This window comes from Sesamum indicum, linkage group LG11 (genome assembly GCF_000512975.1).
Source record: "Sesamum indicum cultivar Zhongzhi No. 13 linkage group LG11, S_indicum_v1.0, whole genome shotgun sequence".
NCBI lineage: Eukaryota > Viridiplantae > Streptophyta > Magnoliopsida > Lamiales > Pedaliaceae > Sesamum > Sesamum indicum.
This window is the reverse complement of record NC_026155.1, coordinates 14540456-14557013: the sequence shown is the minus strand read 5'-3', so window position 1 is coordinate 14557013 and position 16558 is coordinate 14540456. Positions and strand designations below refer to the sequence as shown.

General features: G+C 36.9%; 2 protein-coding genes across 2 annotated transcripts; one reads left to right on the top strand and one right to left on the bottom strand.

Annotated features, from left to right (window-relative positions):
* On the bottom strand, window positions 4313–7468 carry LOC105174540 (laccase-4). The gene is made up of 6 exons (XM_011096675.2): window positions 7268–7468; window positions 6596–6747; window positions 6145–6389; window positions 5923–6051; window positions 4853–5785; window positions 4313–4759 (listed from the first exon to the last, which is right to left on the bottom strand). Exons 1-6 carry the CDS (start codon window positions 7352–7354, stop codon window positions 4629–4631), a joined length of 1677 nt encoding a protein of 558 aa, XP_011094977.1. The 5' UTR covers window positions 7355–7468; the 3' UTR covers window positions 4313–4628.
* On the top strand, window positions 10726–16474 carry LOC105174539. The gene is given in 8 exon segments (XM_011096674.2): window positions 10726–11045; window positions 11155–11372; window positions 11484–12040; window positions 12134–12905; window positions 13987–14119; window positions 14205–14422; window positions 14512–15062; window positions 15232–16474. Coding segments are annotated over 8 exon segments (3426 nt in total). The 5' UTR covers window positions 10726–10906; the 3' UTR covers window positions 16070–16474.

The following is a 16558-nucleotide window of genomic DNA, read 5'->3' as shown; positions in this document are numbered from 1 at the left end:
TAGATCTTGCTTGGGAATGATAGATATTGGAATTCTTTAACTGGTAGCTGGATGAACAGAGAGGACAAACTAGTAAGAAAAAATTCAGATTCAGAGGACCTATGCCAATAAAACAAAACAAAGGCTGTCATATATATTGGTTGATGATACTGCAGTAATCAGTATCGTTGAAAGAAAGAAACAGGGTGGACTGTGGAGGAGAAACAAGTAAATTCCACTAAGTAGAAACCTTTTTTTTTTTTTTCTCAAACGTCTCAACAACTAGCACTATGAAAGATCTCACATGTGTTATTTCATTTTGTGTACTAAAAGAAAGTCTTAAAGTTACAGAGATTTAGACAAGTAAATCTATGTCTTCCAGTTATTGTACTTTGGTTGTTAGATGGAAGGGATTTTCAGGGCTGAAAACACACAGCGTTATTGTATTGTTATTGTAATAAGAAGAAGAGGGTCGGGAGTCGGGACTTAGACAGATCAAAGGTGTTTGCGAATGATTGGTGGGAAGGTGCATGTGGGGGCAGCAGCTGACTGAAACTTTTTATTTAGGAGGGAGAGAGAGAGAGAGAGAGAGAGAGAGAGAGAGAGAGAGAGAGAGAGAGAACTGGCTGATCAAAGGGAGAGAGAGAGAGAGAGAGAGAGAGAGAGAGAGAGAGAGAGAGAGAGAACTGGCTGATCAAATGCAGAAAAGGACCACCAGTCATTCATTCATGTTGCTTCATGGGCACATATGTAATTGCAGTCCGTCAAGAGATGAGGTAGCTTAGCTCTCAGCTCCGCCAATAGTTATGTGATTATTATGTCCACATTTTCAGCTGCTGCATTTGCAAGCTTCCATTCACCATATGTCTCTCAACATTTATACCCTAATTTTGCAGACAATACTGATCACACCTCACCCTTCATTAATCACTTTTAATTGTTTCCAGTCTCATCAAATGCACTTCATCTAATTAATTAACTTTTTTTTATCAAAAATTTTACATTATTCATCGTCTTTTTCAATTTTTAAATTCATATAATAGAATAAGATGTATAATGATATAATTATGTCAAACATCATCGTACCAAGGTATTAATCCATGTAAAAAGTCATCTCACATCCAAATAATGCATGCAGTTGAAAAGCACCCTATATTGAATTGGGGGGGAGTGTGTGTTAAACCTAAGTATTAGGAATTAATTTGTTAATGCAAAGGAAATAGTGTAAAGCACAAGGTACAATAAAGAAGATGCAGTTTGACTTGTACGGGGTATTGGGATGAGGACACGTTTCAAGACCATATTAGTCTGCCCTTATTTATATTTGCTTAAGAAAAAGTCCATTATAATGACATTGTGTTCACAAGAAGAATAACAAACACAGTCATCTCATCATTGAAGAGGTGAGTGAGGAGGGCCCTCTTTATTATTACATAATTCAACGACTATAACACTAATAATAAGGTTAACATCTCAGAATTAAACAACCTTTGTTTATCCCACCCCCCCCTCCCCCAACTCCACCAAAAGCAAATGATATTAATCATCTCGATTTTTAGGTCTATAATTCATTTTCAGGCAAAACTTACGAATTGAGACATTATTTTGTAAGTACATAATTATCTTAAATATGTTAATTGGTTTTTATTTTTCGCTCGTCTGAAATGGACAAAAGAAAGACGACCTTGTTGCTTTTCAATAATTTCTTATCTCGAGTGGACCTATCAGTAAAATTCGAATCCAGATGAAGTTTTGATGACCATTTGTCAAAGGAAAAAAACGAATCGATCTTGTAGAATTCCCAAAAAAATTCTTTGATTGCCTCCGATGGAAGATGATTAATCATCTGTTTCTCACATTATGTGAATAGTCGGGACATTGAGGAATAACAACACACGAATATAAGTAGTTAAAGTTTAATTCTAAAATGAGGTTTTTCAGATTATATATAGGGTTGAAAAAATATAAATTTAATATTTTTTTAACATAATTAACGAAAGTTGTTGTACTCATCGTACGAAAGAGAAGTGAGCAGATTAATAAAAATAAATTGTGGGGTAAAATTAGTGTATCTTTGTTGTGACATGGTCTCAGCTAGCTACCTTTGAATTATTATTATTTATCATTCTCTTTTTGTGTATGTAGATGCACATTATTGTGCTTTGCTTTCAATTATTGGATGTAAGTATTAAAAAATAATTATACAGCGGTTGGCTCATTTGAAAAAAATATTTTTTTTTTGCAGCTGTAAAATTGGGGGACCATTTATATAGAGCTAGGTTGGTCCTTCCATTGAAAAGCAGATTTGAATATTATTTTATATTCCCTGTATATTCCCTATACATTATATCTTTTGACAACAAGTTAAAATAAATTGGACAACATGTGAGACCAATTCTCTTCTGGTCCATATTAAAATTCATGGGGAGTAATAAATATTAATCCATGTCTTGAATTTTTCACCTAAACCATATGTTAAGACACAAAATCACATGCTTCAGTCTATGAAATTTTTCTAAATTAAATGACAGGTCAGTGGGGTATATATATAGAAAGATTTATAATGTAGGTAAACGTCCCATATTAATTGCACACGAGAAGTTTGAGTGGTTTATATACCCTAATACCTGTCTCTCGCACAATTGAGCACCAATCCAATCATAAAAGAGTAGAATAGAAAAAGGGTTTGGGCATGAGTAATTAGTGATGGAGAACATATGGAGAGGTATTCATTGGAAATGAAAGTAAGCAGTAAGTAGCGTGTATGTATATATAAAACAAGTAAAGTAAGAGTTTCCTGAAATGGAAAGATTCTTGGGTTACCACATCTCCAAAGTGGGTTGTGGTTGAGTTGGTGAGGTAGATAGCTCCTGCCCTCTGTCCTCTACAGTTTCTTCAATATTAAATTAAATACATTTAATTAATTAATCTACCAAATGACAGGAGTTAGGACCAAGTCCCACGTCGTCTTGCAAATCAATAATGTGCTGCTACACAAAAAGTATGTGGTCTGAGTTCTCTTTGTCTACTTGTAAAGCGTTTTCATTTTCAAAATAGGAGAAAGTTTTAGGGTTTTCTTTTTTAAGTTTGTTCACTAAAACTAATTCATTGTTATGTATATATGGAATTACTGATCATGAAATTTAATGATATAGTTTGGAGCTAATTAATTCAAATACAAGATTATATATATATAATTAGTTAATTAAAGTTATAAAGTCTAGATGTTCATCATTGATTTTAGTAATAATTTCATGTGGTTGAACTAAAATTGGTTCACGCAAATCCAGTTAATTATGTCCCCAATTTAATAATGAGATTTTTGAAGTTAAAACGAATGAAAGAGGCTCTCTATCATTCCACCACTTCCCGATTATCAACTATTAATTATTGCGTAGCAATAGCGGAACAACCCCATATGCTTCCATAATATCGAATTGGAATTTCATCTCGCTTTTTTCTTATAAAAAAATATTAATGATTACATAATTTATATTAGTATTAAAAAATTACTAGATATCTTAATTTGATTAAGAAATTCACATTAATAAAATAAATTAAATTATATTTAAATCACCTTAAACTTATTCATAAAAATCCAACCATAAATTAAAAAGAGAAATTAAAAAATATTGCATCGTGGGATGTTTTTACACAGGAGGCCCCTTTGGGATGGGCCCATTAAGGATTGGCTCCTTCCCAACCTCCAAAAAGTAGTGAACATTGCCAAATTGGTCCCTTTAACACTACGAGGGTTCATATTTCTTTTTTCTTTTGTGAGTGCTAAAATAATAGAAATATTTTCATGTTTATCTTTCTTGCAACCATCGCCATAATGAAATATTGAAAAAGAAAGCAAACGTTGTTGAAAAAGATTCAGACTAAATTTATCGTGTAGTTGAAGGGCATAAGGGTCATTTGGCAAACAAGGGGATGAGGGGTCAGCATCAGGACCTCTATTATTACATCATTAAAGGCAATTGTTTATTGTCCTGTTCCATTCCGTGGCATCCTGCTCGAAACTGATCCATTCCTCAAAACTCTACACTGGATTCTCATTGGGATTTCCAGAAAAGCCTGGAATTGTCTTTCTGGGCTCATTTTAACACAAGCCCAAAGGTCCATCATGATTACAGGCTCTCTCATAATTAAGTCTTTCCAGCAAAAGTGTGAATTTCTACGTTTTTAGTTTCTTGCGATAATTTCGTGTCTGAATTTTGCAAGATTACATGTATCTAACTGTGATCAAAGTACGTATAGATGCAATTTTGACCTTTTTTCTCCTAGTGTTTCAAGATTCAACATTAAAATACACGTAACTGAACAAAGACAGTTTATCATTGTGAAATCTTGCAGAACATATTTATATAAACTCACAAGCAATGTATAATTATTTACTTGGTCAGCTTGAGCAAAATTTTCTTTACTCAAGAAACAAACAGTGCTGTGTGCAGTGAGCACTCGTACTAGTTTCTATTCTTTTTTCTCTCTCTCCTTTTGGCTTCATATGTCTTGTTTGATATCTTTGTGTTTGAATCCTTTCTTGGCTTGAAAATACTCTCCACACTCCCCAAAAAGAAAAAAAAAAAAAAAAACAAATAACAAGTTTTGATCAGGGAAAAAGAAAAGGGGGAATCTGTATTTCACATTCAACATTTGGGCAGATCTTTCGGTGGTGGTAAAATAGACTCATTGGGGCCATTTCCATTTTCCACCAAGAATGCCATTTTGAGACCCCATGTCGTGTGCACTTCCAAATGGCAATGCATAAACCAAACTCCTGCAAAGTCGAAAGCAATTTAGGTAAAAAAAAACAAAAAGTAATATAAAGCAAATCCTGGAATCCAATGGTCTTGGTTTGTCCTTTGTTTACCTGGATTATCTGCTAGGAATCTGATGGCTACCCATCCACCTGATGGCACTCCAATTGTGTTCCTCTCCACAGGATCAATAAGATTGAAGTTCTTAGGGTCTGTTTTTGGATTGAAATTGCCCAATCCCCTGCCAACTGCAAAGAAATTGAATCCATGCAGATGAACAGGATGGTTTTCAGGAGCAATGATTCCAGTATCTTGTAAAACCACCTGAACCGTGGAATTGTACGGCAACTTGTAAACCTTTGTCCCTGTCGTGGTCGCTAAATTAGCCGGCGGGGTGCCCGTGTAATTGAAAGCGAAAGGCGGGTTTGCTGGAAAATCAGTGGTGAAAACTCCCTTGATCTTGAGAACATGTGCTTGCAGAAGAGCAATTGTAGGCATCACAAAGGTGACATTGTTTATACTTGCCACTGCACGGCTTCCGTTTCCTGCTTTACAAGATGGGCAGGGATTGATCCCAAGCCCAACAGTGAAGAAAAGAGAATGGTCAACTTTTTGTGGGACTTTTGCAGGATATTTCTTGGAATTCAAACTCCTGAGGGAGTTTACGAAATTGTTGGCAACCGGGGTTGCGTTTCTGGCAGGTGTGCTTGTGAATGTCGTCGGAGAACTTGCAAGTGTGCCTGAGTAGTGCAATGTGGCGGTGGCTGTCATGTTGTCGACCGCCACAATTGGCGTGTCCAGGAATGGGGATGCTGCCAGCATGTACTTGCCGGCACCCTGATCGGCCACCACAATCACGTTGGTGGTCTGGCCGGGGGCGATCAGGACTGTATCTGTTTTGAAGGGCTTAACGTATGTGGCGTCCACTTCTACTACAGTCAATTTGTGGCCGGCGATCTTGAAGAAGAGTTCTTCATTGAGTGCAGCATTGATCAGGCGAAGCATGTAGGTTTTCCCCGGCGACACATTTAATGTGAAGCCACCACCTGCTATGCATTCGTCAAGTGTCATATACATATTTGAGTGCCTGTTACGTTGGAGGACATCTATAACATGCAGTAAATCTTGACAGGAATGAGATAATTATAGAGGCCTTAATTTGTTGAGTTGAGTTGAATTTTACCCGTGGAGGGACAGTTTGAGACGGGCCCTGGATGGCCATTGATAGTGTGAGCATCAGATACATTTGGCGCCAGGCCCGATTTCAGAGCCTCGTTGATGACAGCTTCAGTGTCGGATTTCCACCATTCACCTGCAAATAATGAAATGAAAGTAAGCCCGTCGGTATTGGATTGCTAACACATAGTCATCACTTAGCATGAATTCATTTGTCTTATTAGTTCACCTAAGACGACAACAGCTTCGTGGTCGGGTTTCGGGAAGGGATATGGGACACCTAGCTTAGGTAAGATGACGAGGGCGCCATGTAGGGTGGCCCTCAGCCATAGAATATGTGCGTGCCAGAGGAGCGTGCCCCGTTGGCCTGTGATGGTAAAGTTGTACACATAGCTATGCCCTGGTTGAATGGGGCATTGCGTAATATATGCTGGTCCGTCTGCCCACCCTGTTCGGAGTTGCCTCACTCCATGCCTATGATCATCATTGGAACTAAAAGTTAATATGAGTTCTTGCTAAAACTAACTTGTAATAATTATGTAGCAAATTCTAGTTAAAAAAGAAACCCGATGGAGCAAGTTGACATGGCTGCATGCGCTGTAGCCTTATATTCTACACATTGTTCTATCTTTTAAGGTAAATATTGGATAAAAGTTGAGGTAAGAATTTTAACATCTCACCAGTGGATGGAGACGTTATATTTCACACGATTGATGACCCTGATGAGTACGGTATCATCTTCCCTCGCATAGATGGTGGGACCTGGGAATTTCCCATTAACGGTGACGATGGATTTTGTTGAACACAGGCGAGTTGTGTTTTTCATCACCACCTACGTACGTATCATAGTAGTTTCAAATTATAGTTCAAAATATTAGGAATGAACGTTAGAATTATTAATTAGTGGAGAATTTAGTCAAGAGTGCATGAGTGGTATATTGAAACTGTTATTCTTAATTTAGTGGAAAGAAGATGGTTACACCTTCTGTCTGTTAATTATTTCGACTTCTTACCCGGATTTGCTTGTTGCTAATTCAGGCCAACAAATTTATGTAATTTTAATTATTTTTAACAAAATTGAAATTATATATCATCATTACATCCATTAATACCATAAGAAATTAATAATGAAATCATGTAAATTCATATTATAATATAAATAGGACAAATATTCGGCTCTATATATGATCAGCGCATATAATTATATACCAATTAGTTCCAGAATCCAACTTATATAGAAGTAGTGTAAAATTAAAAACTGATGAATCAAAGATGTAGAATGCAATTAGAAATTAAGATTCAAAGAAACAATTATAAGTTGATACTGCATATGCATATAATTATAAACTCACATTAAACTGGTAATGGCGAACTTTGCATTGGACAACAGCCGGAAGCAAACATGCTACGAGGATGAAAACCCGAACCCAGAGCTCCATTTCTTCCTTTTATGGCTGTGTGTCTGTCGTGTCGTCTATATGTAAGAAAACTCAGTTTTGTTCTTGATATGTCTAAACTCAGCTTTGTTCTTGATGTGTGTAGATGGCTAGTTGCATTCAGGCATGACTGCCCAACCCAACATTATATATAGCTGACAATAGTTCCAGATTGCTGCCATTACGTCGTTTTTCTTTCGTTAGGTGAAACAATTAATCCGTGAAACATAAGCCTTCTGATCACCCAAACCTTAGGTTTTTAATTAATTCTCTTCCTTACTTGTTACATAAAGTGCTGTGGAACATTATAGTTAGAGGGAACCTAATTCCTTGAATTTTCTCATCATTCTTCTTTTAAATTACTCTCCTTAAGTAATTGTCTAACCCATCCTCTCTACGTACTTGTTTATCATAGAGATCCTTTAATTCTCTATTATTTTAATTAATGCGTGGTTATTGTAATTTGAGTTAATTGATTAATTCAATGTACTTGTTGGATAGTGATATAATTATATAAATTACCGTTATAAAATAATAATAATCGAGCAAGTCACATTTATAATCATTGAATTCTGAATATTGTTTTAACTTACTTTACGAATTTAAAATTCATTCTTATAGCACACCTAAATATTAAATATTATGTCACTTCTCTCATTCTGATCAAATATTGGCGTTTCTTGTTGGAAATTCCATCATGTAGCTAAACAGACAAATATTCCGACTAGGCTTTGTAGGGAGAACTACACTAAATTTAATTTTAAAGAACAATATTAAATTAAATTTTAGGGATAATTAATAAGTCAAGCTTGCAACAATATTGGACAAAAAATACAATATATATATACATGTGTGTGTGTGTGATCTTAAGGACTATAAATGAATATGATTTGTCTAATTAATAATTGTATTGAACACTATATATAATACAACAAATCCTCCTTTACTTGGCGTGATGAGATTTAAGTGGTATAGAAAACTTTAAAAGTGTAATCCAGCCATAATGAGTTATAGTAGCGGGCTTTAACTACTAAATTCGGACCAATTCAAAATAAAAAAATAAAAAATTAAAAATAATTAAGTAGAATATTCAAACTAATAACTTAAAATAAAGATGGGCTAAGAGTAATAATCAAAATGAGTTAACAGGGACAGGAGTTATCCGTAGTTGTAAGGGGGCTTTCACGTACTTGTCAACTGCAAGTAACCCAACATTATGTAATAGTTTGAAAGCTAAGATATATGACTATTTAGCCAACCTTTGGGCAACAAACAACCCACCTAAGAAATTTCATCTTAGTCAACCACTTTAATTAGACACAGCATTCCCACTACTCACCATCAAATCATAACTATTGTGTGCCTGTGTGCGTCTGTAATTTTATTTGATCTAATTTCCTTATAATTATGTGTTATCGTGCAATTTAAGAAAGTAGATGAATTCATTTGTATTTTTCACCTTTTAGGAAGAACATCCGGCAAAGAATTTGGTTTAGTTTGCAAGATTTGCATCAATTTTAAGGTTTATTGGCGATTAGTGATGAGTTGTAATAATATGGACTTATGAACTTCAAATAGCTTGTCTCTTTGGGAATGGGGTTGAAAATCATTCGAATCAAGTTTGAAAAATTACGTATGAATTTGATTTGATTATTGATATATATAATTCAAATAAATTTTATTTGTATCAAATGAATCGAGTTTAAAAAATTTGATAATTCTAAGTATATTTTACTATTTTAGCACTTCAAGCTCAAAAGCTTATAACCAACCAAACAAAACAAATTGTTCAAATTTAGTTTGCTAAATGACGGAGCGGAAGCGACTAAAAATAAATAATAATGAGAAAAGATTCCTACTCTTAGCCTAATTAAAATAGGGAAAAAAACTGCACTCTGGGTCCAATATGATAAGGGTGTTGTATTTTTTTTTCCATGATTTACATACTTAGTATATTTAATTTCATAAAATAAAAAATTATAGTATTTTTTTACCCATAGAATAAAAATTATAGCACATTCGATCCATAAAATAAAATTAAAAAAAAAAACAGCATTAAAAAATTGTAGCATTTTTTGTCCCAAATGCTGAAATATTTTAGTCTATGGGTTCAAGAGTCAAAAGTGTTAAGTCCGTAAATCGTGGGAATAAAAGTACAACACTCTCTATAACACATGATTACAAGTGCAATATTTCCGTAAAATATGTCTGAAATTGACTACAAATTGGACTGTCTCGAAAGCCCACGAGACTCAATCCAAAAGTACTTTACCATGCTAGATGATTCAAAAAAAATCAAGCCCAAAAGACAAGTATAAAAAATAGAAAAATAGTTGAAGTTGGCCAGAAAATGAAAAAATCTAAAGAATCGTTCGATAGAAATGATGAAATTTCACGACAAAGACGATCAAAACTGAGGGTAGATTGTCGTGTAACTCAAAAGATTTAAAAATATAGTTGTTTGAAGTTCCATCATCAAATTATTCAATAAAAACACTACACTTTTGACTTACGTCTAACCAAATGTTTCAAAAATACATCCATCTCTTTTTTTACATCATTCATTTTAAAAATAATTTAATTTATTTTCAACCCATTCAATAACCATTTCTTACCGTTGAAAAACATATTGGACTTTTATTTACTTTAATTTATTCATTTATGAGGGCATCCATATGTTCAACTTCCAAAGTTGGAAAAAGCTTCAAGCGCTCTAAGAAAGTGTGCCCGATTGCTTCTGTTCTGTCATCGGCATTCAATGTCGCTCTTCAATCTTGAATTTATGGTTCCTTAATCTCAATACCAATTCCTTAATATTCAATGAGAATTCCAAAAATTCAGACCGATCAGCTGTTTTAAATTGATATTTTGTTTATATTTAGATTTTATTACTGTAGATAGAGGTGTATCATACCCACTTGAAAAAAAATATAAATAATCTTTCAACAACACTAGTTTTAGAATCCGCGTCTTTGTATTTCAGGTCAGGTTGCTCGATCTGACTCTCTCTAATGACTCGAGATCTAGACCATAGATCATCAGACAACTATGATTTGAGATAACACCACGTATACCAAAAGGTGGACACATTTAGCCCTATAAATACTCTCTCAGATCATCACCTTACAGGAGATTATATATACAACCCGAATCAACTATCTATTTATAAAAGAAAACCTTCGCCTAAAATTTTGCACGTGAAGAAAACATGTTAAAATATGAAATATTTGTCATTCAAAAGAACTTAAACTTTTAAATATAAGGGTCGTTTAACAATATTTGAAGTGATATAAGATTAATAGCCAGCGGAAATGAACTGCCACCGAAAATTATAAGCTTGGATAGTGTGCCCCCAGGCCTGTGAGTGTGTGCGTGCATGCAAGCAATTGAATGGGGAATCAAGTAATAGTGGAAAACAAATTTATATAAGAGAAGAAATCCACTCAAGAAATGGAAGAAAAAATGCGAGTTCAATGCATTGTTGACAATATTTCATTCTTGGTCAACTTTCTGCACTCTCACAATTAGTAGAGAAAAAAAGGAGAAGGAAGGAAAATGGGTGATTTGTACAACGGTGGATCAATGATGGTGACTGAAGACGATAAATATACAAAAGATGGAACCACTGATTATCGCAACAATCCTGCTATCAAACAGGAGACAGGAACATGGAAAGCTTGTCCTTACATTCTTGGCATGTCTTGTTCTTCTTCATATTATAACTGTTTCTTTCTTTAATTTTCTTCTGTACGTAACTGAGGAATAGCAAGTTTGTTCTAACATTGTTTCACCTTCTGGAACAGGAAACGAATGTTGTGAAAGACTGGCATATTATGGGATCAATACGAATCTGGTAAACTATCTAAAATTTCAGATGAATGAGAGCAACGTTGTAGCAGTTAACAATGTGACAAACTGGTCCGGGACGTGTTATGTTACACCATTGCTTGGGGCATTTCTAGCTGATGCATACTTGGGAAGATATTGGACGATTGCAACTTTCTCAACCATCTATGTCTTTGTAAGTCATTTTTATGCAGAAATTCTACTGAGATTATGAATAAATATTAGCTTTGGGAAAAATGATTAACTGAGTCATCCGGGGAAATTCTGAGCTTTAAACTTTGTTCAGGGCATGACAATCTTGACGTTATCGGCATCTGTCCACGGCCTAAAACCATTTTGCGACCCGAATAATGGGGGGTGCCATCCAACAGGGCTGCAAATAGGAGTTTTCTACGCTGGTCTATACTTGATAGCACTAGGCACCGGGGGAATCAAGCCCTGTGTTTCCTCCTTTGGAGCAGATCAATTTGATGACTCTGATGAGGTTGAGAAGAAGAACAAGAGTTCTTTCTTCAACTGGTTCTATTTCTCTATCAACATAGGGGCTCTTGTTGCGTCCACGGTTCTTGTATGGATACAAACGAACGTCGGATGGGGCTGGGGTTTCGGCATCCCTGCCGTGGCAATGGCTATTGCTGTTGTCAGCTTCTTCTCGGGCACTCGACTTTACAGGAACCAGAGGCCTGGAGGGAGTCCATTGACTCGCATTTGCCAGGTTGTTGTTGCATCTGTCAGGAAAATTGGAGTAGATGTGCCGAAAGATAAATCTGCTCTTTATGAGACTGCAGAAGAAGAATATGCTGTCAAGGGGAGTAGGAAACTTGAGCTAACTAAAAAGTTGAGGTGATTTATGATCACAATTAACATGACGTAAGTTTGTTATCACAATTAATCTTGCTAGTAACTAAGGGAACCCTTTATCCATTTTTGTTTCAGTTTCTTTGACAAGGCTGCGGTTGAGACAGAATCAGACGCAAGAAATGGCTCAGTCAATCCCTGGCGACTCTGCACTGTGACTCAGGTGGAAGAACTCAAATCCATCATACGACTGCTGCCAATATGGGCAACCGGGATCATTTTCAGCGCGGTATACAGTCAAATGGGCACGTTATTTGTTCTTCAAGGCAACACCATGGATCTTCACTTGATAAGATCCTTTGAGATCCCATCGGCTTCACTGTCTCTATTCGACACAATAAGCGTCATCTTCTGGGTTCCAGTCTATGACCAGATCATCGTGCCTTTTGCCCGGAAATTCACAGGCAACAAGAATGGATTCACTCAGCTTCAAAGAATAGCAATTGGACTTGTAATTTCAATTTTTGCCATGCTGGTGGCCGGGACACTTGAAATGATTAGGCTGAATATTGTGAAAGAACACAATTACTATGAGCTCAAGCACATGCCCTTGTCCATATTCTGGCAAGTACCACAATATTTCATCATAGGATGTGCTGAGGTTTTCACATTCATTGGGCAGCTGGAGTTTTTCTACGAGCAGGCTCCAGATGCCATGAGGAGCTTGTGCTCAGCGTTATCGCTCACGACAGCAGCATTAGGGAACTATTTGAGCACTTTGCTAGTGAATATTGTGACAGATATTAGCACCAGGGACGGCGGCCCTGGCTGGATTCCCGATAATCTCAACTATGGTAAACTTCACTATTTTTTCTGGCTTCTGGCTGTGCTGAGTCTGATGAATTTGGGGGTTTATTTAGTAGTGGCGAAATGGTATACTTATAAGAAAGCATTAGGCACATCTACTGATGCAACTCCATGATATTTAACTGTACCATTATTAAGTAGATTTTTCTACTATTTCTCAATGGATGTTCGAACTGCTTCTGGAAATAAAAGAGAAGGATGTTACTTGCTTCCCAATTTATCGTTACGTTGGTTCTTATCATCTAAGTTGAAATTGTGTTAGTCAAAAAAATGTCAATGAGCTCTAAGTACGCACATAAGAAAAAATGCTAATACCTAGATCAAGTCTTCCATGCTCAAAGCAATAAGATTTCACCGAAATTGAGTTTGAGCAACTATAAGTTCCACATGCTTTTTCTCACTGCATTCATCAACATACCATATTATGCTTTTTCTCCAATGGTAATATGTTTAAAGATTGAATTTTAAACCTAAAAAAGAAAAACAAGAACGATATTCAAGTGTAATAACGTTTACATATATGCCTATTAATTTTCTCCTATTGCTGCAAAATGTGTCCAAGTACGTTGATCATTTTCATAAGAAAAAAGTCAAAATTCATTAAAGACTAATGTGCATTTTAAAACAAAAATCTCCAAGCACACATTCCGCCTATTCCAAAAATAACTAGAATCCTGTATCCACGAATTAAGCGCCCAACCTGCACTGCAAAAACGTGTCTAGGTACGTTGACATTTTTTTCTTCCATACATATATGTGTGCTGTGAGATCACCTTCTCACTGCTTCATCTCTTTGCATTGGCATTTGGTGCGCCGTATACGAGGTTAAACAGGGCCGACAACTCCGTCCTGGTTTTCCTCGTATACAATTTCGTCAAAGACTCTGTTTTCTTGCAAGACAGGTTTGTTTTCACCTTTTTCTGCGGTGTAAATCCTTAACATGATATAACTAATTGATTTTTCCTTCTATTCTTTGTGGGCTTTTCTCATGTTTATTATCATATGTATGCATTTGCTTAATTTCTTGGTTTCATTAGTCGTTCTCCTTTTAGCAGTGGCGATCCCAATAGTCTACTTATTACGCATGGTATGTTCTTTATGGCGGAGCAGGTGCCCCCAAACAGAGAAAAGTTTAAGAAAAAATGGCTGCAATAGGAGAAGATGATATCTACACCAAAGATGGAACTGTGAATATCCACAAAAAACCTGCTAATAAGGCGAAAACTGGAAGTTGGAAGGCTTGCCGCTTCATTCTTGGTGAGGTTTCCATCTTTCAAGTCCACATCTGCTGGAAATTTGCTCTCTTTAGTATCAATGATACATCTTATTTCTTTTTCTACAGTGACTGAGTGCTGTGAGAGATTGGCATACTATGGGATGAGCACCAATTTGGTGAACTACCTCAAAACACGACTCGGCCAAGGGAATGTGACTGCATCGAACAATGTCACGAATTGGTCAGGGACCTGCTACATCACGCCTCTCATTGGAGCTTTCATTGCTGATTCTTACCTTGGAAGATTTTGGACAATTGCCACTTTCGCTACCATCTATGTTATTGTAAATACTTCTCTTTTACAAGCGTGTATCGTGATTTTCAGGACTAGTGGTTCTAATTAATCTGTGGAGATTTCTTCTTCCTGTTTCAGGGAATGGCACTCTTGACATTATCTGTTTCAGTCTCTGGACTAAAGCCTGAATGCAATAAGAATGGCTGTCACCCGACTTCATTGCAGATGGCTACCTTCTTTGTAGCGATATACTTGATTGCTCTTGGAACGGGCGGAATCAAACCATGTGTATCTTCGTTTGGCGCAGATCAGTTTGATGATAATGACAAAAGAGAGAAGAGAAAGAAGAGCTCCTTCTTCAACTGGTTTTATCTGTCCATAAACATTGGTGCTATGATTGCTTCGTCGGTTTTGGTGTGGATACAAATGAATGTGGGTTGGAATTGGGGGTTCGGGACTCCAGCAGTTTCCATGGCCATTGCTGTTGCATTTTTCTTCTCAGGGAGCCATCTGTATCGGCTCCAGATACCGGGAGGGAGCCCCCTGACACGAATTTTTCAGGTGTTGGTCGCATCCATCAGAAAATACAACGTCAAAGTTCCGACTGACAAATCTCTTCTTTATGAGACTGCCGATGCGGAATCTAGCATTGAAGGTAGCCGCAAGCTCGAGCATACAGACAAGTTCAGGTACTTCAGTACAAAAGGTTGATGTGGGACTACGGCAGGGAATGCATGAACATTACCAGAACCACGTCAAATCTGTGTGTTCTTCTATTTGTTGTTTCATCTTATTTTCTGTTTCATAATCTAATTTCTTAAGCATGGTGTTACATATTGCTGATGTACTGAGTTTTAGGTGCCTTGACAAAGCTGCAGTAGAAACAGACTCGGACAATTCTCTGGAAGGGGTGGTGAATCCATGGAGTCTCTGCACAGTGACTCAGGTTGAAGAATTAAAATCCATAATCGGACTACTTCCCATCTGGGCTTCTGGAATAGTTTTCTCCACAGTGAGCAGTCAAATGGGTACAATGTTTGTTCTGCAAGGCAACACAATGGACCAACAAATGGGACCCAACTTCAAGATCCCATCAGCATCCTTGTCCCTCTTTAACACCCTCAGTGTCATATTCTGGGCACCTGTTTATGACCAAGTAATTATCCCCCTTGCAAGAAAATACACTCACAATGAGAGGGGATTCACACAGCTCCAAAGAATGGGAATTGGGCTCGTAATCTCAACTATTGCCATGATTGTTGCCGGTGTGCTGGAGGTTGCTCGGCTCGACTATGTGAGGAGGAATAACTACTATAATCAGCCCACCATTCCCATGTCCATATTTTGGCAAGTTCCACAGTACTTCCTGGTTGGATGTGCGGAAGTTTTCACAAACATTGGACAGTTGGAGTTCTTCTACGACCAAGCACCTGATGCCATGAGAAGCTTGTGTTCTGCCCTTGCTCTCACAACTCATGCCGTGGGTCATTACCTGAGCTCAGCACTGGTAATAGTTGTGACTAAACTGACAACAAAACATGGGCACCTCGGCTGGATCCCCAAAGAGAATCTGAACAGGGGCCATCTTGATTACTTCTATTGGCTCCTGGCTATCCTTAGTTCGATGAACTTCTTTGTCTATCTCTTGATTGCAAAATGGTATGTTTACAAGAAAGCGGTGGTAAAAGATCGATGATTCTGGGCATGACCACTAGGTTCATGTGCTTGGTAGTATTTCCTTCAGATAACAATTTGTGTAAATAATGGAGAGCAATATGGTGGCAAAAGCTGGATGATTCAGAGCATTAGGCCTACTTAATACGTTTACTAATATTTCTTACCTGTGCCTGCGAGGCCGAGGCAAGTTTGCTAGTATATATTTCCTTTAAACGTCCTTTCTGGTCATGAGTTGCTTCTAATTGAACTTGAGATGCAAGCCTCTTATTTGCTAGTCACATCACCAATAACGCCAGGGTCAGCCTTCTGGTGTTGAAACATATAGGGAGGTTCCTAAAAGTTCTATTAAAGTTGACTTGCTTACCACTCCAGCTTTAAACTATATTTTATTAGTGAGAGCTTACTTTCTGCTCCTTCCCCCCCCTACTTTCAAGAGCTTACTAACTGCTAACATGACCATGACCCACAGCTTAAATTGACCCGGAATACAGTAAAGCCCAATTGAAGT

What these genes read in the sequence shown, in the direction of transcription:
- LOC105174540 (XM_011096675.2), bottom strand. Translation starts at nt 7,354, where the DNA reads ATGGAGCTCTGGGTTCGGGTTTTCATCCTCGTAGCATGTTTGCTTCCG. An exon ending in TATAACGTCTCCATCCACTG is followed by an intron (nt 6,390 to 6,595) that starts GTGAGATGTTAA and finishes TGATGATCATAG; the next exon opens with GCATGGAGTGAGGCAACTCC. An exon ending in CTCAAACTGTCCCTCCACGG is followed by an intron (nt 5,786 to 5,922) that starts GTAAAATTCAAC and finishes AATGCATAGCAG; the next exon opens with GTGGTGGCTTCACATTAAAT.